The sequence below is a fragment of the Cyprinodon variegatus genome, unplaced genomic scaffold (genome assembly GCF_000732505.1).
Source record: "Cyprinodon variegatus isolate N-32 unplaced genomic scaffold, C_variegatus-1.0 Scaffold2158, whole genome shotgun sequence".
Taxonomy (NCBI): Eukaryota; Metazoa; Chordata; class Actinopteri; order Cyprinodontiformes; family Cyprinodontidae; genus Cyprinodon; species Cyprinodon variegatus.
Window position 1 is genome coordinate 27,848 of NW_015152611.1, and position 5,570 is coordinate 33,417.

The 5,570-nt window shown below is 38.2% G+C and overlaps 1 protein-coding gene across 1 annotated transcript in view; it reads left to right on the top strand.

The window, feature by feature from the left end:
* Positions 1-1,178: 1,178 nt before the first annotated feature.
* The window catches only part of LOC107105216 (schwannomin-interacting protein 1-like), a 10,823-nt gene continuing 6,431 nt past the window's right edge, over positions 1,179-5,570 (top strand). The window contains exons 1-2 of the mRNA XM_015405340.1: positions 1,179-1,511; positions 3,055-3,246. Of these exons, the coding sequence (XP_015260826.1) occupies positions 3,055-3,246 (192 nt within the window). The 5' untranslated portion in view covers positions 1,179-1,511. The remainder of the gene's footprint in view (positions 1,512-3,054; positions 3,247-5,570) is intronic.

The window sequence follows — 5,570 nt, forward strand, 5'->3', positions numbered from 1 at the left end:
TGTCTCTGAAAGGGGGGGTGTTAAAGGGAATTTTGTTTTTCTTAATGGTTCTTTCTAATATTTCCATAATATTGAAAAAAACTGTGAGATGTTTAAAACTGATCCAACAGATTATTAAGGCCAGACTAGAGGTTTTATTTATTTATGTATTTATTTTAATATGAGAAAAAAGTCATTATGAGAATAATGTAACATAATATATATTATAAAGTCATAATATTATGATAATAAATGAGCAAAATTATCAGAATAAAGTCACAGGATTCATATGTTTGTGTTTTAACTTTGTTCTGTCCGGCTCGGAACAAAAGGAACCAGTTTTTGAGGCGGAGCGACGGTTTAGTTTCACAAAATGTTTATTTAAGACAACTGCAGTGAACTAAGACAGGAACCTCTGCAGGAGGAGACCACAGGTTAGTGACCCCGTCTGTCTGCCAGAGGATGATGATGAACATGTGAGTCACTAACCTGGTCTTAAAGGGAAGGCAGGATAATCCAATGGGTGAAGCCAAAGCCGGAGTCAAACACATGCTGACTAGTTTGAGCCAAGAGATCAAAGACGTACCGAGGGGTAATCCAGGACGGTGTCAGGAATTAATTCCAGGTTTGGCACACAGGCAGAATTTAGCAGGGGTCCGAAGACGGGTCAGGCAAACGGATCAGAACGGGAACAGGCAGGCGCAGAGGTCCAGAGGCGGAATGGGTCAGGGAATCAGAAACACTCTGGTACGCCAGAGAAACTCTCACCACTGGCTTAAATAATCTGGCACTGATGCCTGGAAGAAGGCTGGTTAAATATAGGCTGGAACAAGTGGATCAGTCATCAGCTCTAAGATCATGACATATTCTTATAATATTATGACTTTAGCACAATCAGACATACTTTAATAATCCCAGAGGGGAATTATTGTCTGATAATTGTGCAACATTATTCTCATATTATTATGACTTTATTCTGATAAAGTTGTGACTTTATTCTTGTAATATTATGACTTTATTCTTGTATTATAAATATAATAATCTCTAGCCTGGCCCTAATTCTCTGTCATAACCTGCCCAGAATTTTAATTTTAAGAATGAAAACTTTTTAGATCCTCTCTTTTGGCACTTTTCCAAAGATCCATGCTATTATTTTGAAGGAACCAACAGGAAGTTCTGTTTCTTCTTCTTCTTCGCTCCTTAAACTGCTGATGAGTTTCTTAAAGATTCCTCCAAGTTTGTGAAGTTTTTGGGAGGAACATTAAACCGAGCAGAGAGCGGAGGACAGAGGCTGGACAGGCGGACGCGCTGCTCCTGGACGTCTGGCTCCGTTTGAAGGAGGAAAGAAAAGAAGAAAAAAAGCGAAGACAAGAGAAAACGAGACAGAAGGAGGAGCCGAAGAAGAAGATGAGCTAACTCCCAGAAAAACTCCAGAAAATCCCGCTTTTCCTCCTTTTTTCTGCTGTTAATCGCTTTTATTTCCCTTTAAGCGAAGCGGGTCGCTTTCTAACCGCTGCTGCATCTTTTTGTTGGTAAGTTTAGAAAGCAGATTTCCCCTGAAAAGCACAAAGAAGCTCCAGCTTCCTGCTGTTTCAAACTTAGTAACGGTGAGGCGGTTCAATGCGGGCGCCGCGGGTTCGATTCCCGGTCAGGCAGAAAGGATTCAACAATAAATTATCTGATGGCAGAAAAAAAGGAATTTAATTAATAAAAAATATATTTATTCCTATAATGAATCACGAAGCTGCAAAAACTCAGCCGTTAATCGATAAATCTAGATCTGCAACTAACCATTATTTTACAAATCGATTCATCTATTTTTATTTTTTCAATTAATTGATTAATAATCGGATAGAAAAAGTTTCCTTAAAGAAGAATTTTAATGAAATGAAACCAGGTGAAACTAAAACTTTTCCAGTTGAGGAGTTCTGGATTATAGAGCAGATTGACAGATGAAAAAGTTTTTATTTTTATTTTAAATGCCAAATGTTTAGTTATAAATTAATTCCTGCTGTGTCACTTCTGTTTTACAGTCTCTATATGATCAATCAATTACTTAATTAGTGGAGGATCATTACAATAATTGATTCATCTGATTGTTTTAGTTCTATAGAAATCCCAAACTGCTGAAATAGAAGCAGCCCAGTCTGAATAAAGTTTATTTGATAGAAAATAAGAAAACATTGTTATAATAACCAGAGTTGTATTCTTAGGCCATCGAAAAAAAAAGATCCATCATACGGGCAGATCATCTATAAACTGGAAATAAAACAATAAAACCTGTAATTGGAATGTGCTCTAGATGATTAACTCTATTATGTGTTTTTATATTAAAGTTTCATAGATCAGATCAAACCTTTAATAAAGTCTAGAGTGGGGTTTATAGAATGAGCTATCAGTGGGAATTAATCAGGGTTTTAAGCATCAAGTCATAATTAACATTTCAGAAATATCGTACTTTCATTCTAAATTCTGATGAGGATCTCTATAATAGATACTTTTAGTCATAATGTGAATTTCTGTTATGAAAATGTTTATAGAATTCTAGATATCCAGAAATCCAATTCTTGACATCAAAGACATATTTCTTCTTGTAGAAATGCCATTATAGATATCAGCTACTTACTTAATGACTAGTTCAATCAGAATTCCAGACATCCATAAATGGGGCTAGTATTCTTCCTATCTAGAATGAACATTTCTGTAATGTTCATTTTGATGAAGAAATCCATCTCTAGATGACACATTCAGTCAAGCTAATAAATGTCAAAACGGCCTGCCATAGGCGAGCATTAACGTTGTTGAGTGCCTTAGAGGCGAGAACGTGTGAATTTAAACGCTGAACATTGTTCTTAACGTACGATCAAGTCGTCAGCTTCTTCCAGATCATCAGACTTAGATGCTTCTGAACACCAGAAACCTTCTCTAGGTGTCCTATAACCCAGTGGAGGCCACACCTGCAGACAGAGCCACACCTTCAAACGCCAGTCCAAACATTCAGCCTGACATCATCGTGGGGGCGGGGCTTCGATGGCTCCAGATGTGGTGACTGAATGTTAACCCGCTGTGTTCCAGATGGAAGGAGAAAAGGAGAAGCAGTGGGAGCAGCGGGAGGAGAAGGACAGCAACGAGGCAGAGGACGATACGAGGAGCGATGAGGAAGGCCAGGATGGAGGCTCTGAGGCGGGCAGTCCCATCATGCACTGGGAGGCTCTGAGCCTCTGCATCGCTGAACTGGAGAAGCAGGAGGAGGAGAAAAAAGCAAAGGTGAGGAGATGTTTGCTTCAACTCCTGCAACGATCCTGGACTGAAACCTTTTCATTAAGATCCATGATAAAACAAATCAGTGCTGCAGTCTGTGGTCGTTTCTCACCATGTGGTGAAACGCCATCATCCTCAGCCCCTGTGCTGTTCCAGTTCACTAGAACAGCAGACTGAGAACAAAGCCCCCGGATGTTGTTCTGGCCCCTCCCTCTTTACCCAGCATGCATCAGAGCAGACCTGTCCGTCCTCCAGACTGATAGCTGTCCCAGCATGCACTGCAGCAGCAGCTTCCAGGTTAGCGCTCACAGAGCTCAGAGTATTAAGTTAAAGGTTCTCTTTTCTGCTGCTGTTGTTCCATAAAAGTACATTTTAAGATCATTTGAGGCGAGAATATTAAACTTTAAGCTTCACTATATGGAACATTTACTGATTTAGTGCGTATTTAAAAAAAAAAAAGTTAAGATGTTGAGAGGACCGCAGCGACCAGCGGAGCTCCGAGGGTAACAGCGGCCATGGCTAACGTTAGCCCATCTGCAGCAGCCAGGGCTAACGTGACAATTATTTTTCAATTCGATTAATCTGTTAATTATTTTTTGATTAATTGATTAATAATCAGAGGCCACAGATCAGCGGATCAGGGTCCGGATCCAGACCTAAGCTGAAACAACATTTATAAATTGCTGCATGTTGCCTGGCGACAGTGTCTAACTTATAATAGAATATTTATTCTCTGAATGTTATGACTTTATTCTCATATTTTATAAACCTTCTATCCTGGCCCTAAAACTCAGAGGCACGGCTCAATGATTTTTCTATTTACAATTTTACTCAAAGACGAGAAGAAATGCAATAGATAGATCTAGTAGAGAATAGATTTAGAATAGTTAGATACATGAAAATAGATAAAAAAAAAACTATTCTTGCTTATCATCTGCTCAGCCTAATGACTCTCTGTGTGGCTGAGAATTCACAGTTTACACTCTTTTTTTCATGTTATTTATCTATATAATCATTGTTAATATTATTATTATGGAACAAACCAGCTCAATTGTAGTTCTCACAGCTGTCCAGCAGATGGAGCCATTCTAAACTATTAAACTTTGTAGAAAAGAAAAGATCATTGAACTTTATTGTCCATTAATGGAGAAATTCCCTCTCTGCATTTAACCCCTCCCCTTGGGGAGCAGTGGGCAGCCATTGTGCGCCGCCTGGGGAGCAGTGTGGGGTTAAGGGTCTTGCTCAGGGACCCAGAGTGAAGGCTGTGTGAATCAAAACTACTAGACCAACACTCACCTGTAGATCAGTTGTTGCTTATTGTGTAGAATTGGTTCACAGGTAGAAAATATCATCATTTAATGCAAATACCAGTGAGGCTCTGCATTAGAATGGACAGTGGCGCCCTCTACTGGACGATAGTAACATGACAACACAGAAAACTTCCTTTTCCAAGCAAACGGTGACATTAATCCGATAAAATGTCTATACATTAAATAAACTATTAATGAGAAAAAAAATTATTATTTTTATTATTATTTTCTTTCAGGTGGAAACCTTAGAGAACAGTAAATGTTTTTAAACTTTAAAAAAATACCTGAATGTAGAATACAATAAATAAAAATAAAAACGTTTTTGTGCGTAAACAGCATAAATCAATACATGAAATAAGAGAAATCTTAATTTTCCAACAAAAGTTTTCTTCTTTCAAGTGCATATTATCTGATTATCTTATTTTAAGAGTAAAAATAATCATTCCATTGGCAGATAATCTCATTTACCTGCTCAAATGAAGGGGAAATACACTTAATTTAAGACATTTTTATTTATTTATAGATTGTTTTTGCAGTGCAAAGATGAAAAAAGAGCAGTATCTCTTGATTTTTTTTCCACACAAAGATTTTCAATTGATAAACAGAATCTCCAATTAAATCAAATTCTCTTCTTTTCTTGTTCTTTTGCTGCTGCAGCTTCATAGATCGATGTCTGAGGAAGAGCTAATTTAGGAATAAAGGAGCGTCTCCCTCTTGGTTACCATGGAGATAGAGTTTCATCAAATAGATATGCAGACAATGTTGGGCTCATTTTCTAACCACCAACCTCTATGTTACTGTGAAAAGGATGATTATGAAATATCTCCTCAGCTTCCCCCCCTGCTGGATCTATTATTGCACCAATAATATCATCTTTAAATCTTTGCCTGAACGCTGCAGCCCCCCCCGGCACTGATCATATTACTAATCTTATTACTAATCATTCAACCGCTCGCCACCTGCTCTACATCGCCTGCCGTGTGATTGTTTCATTTCCCGTCCAAATATCTTTATGCCAGC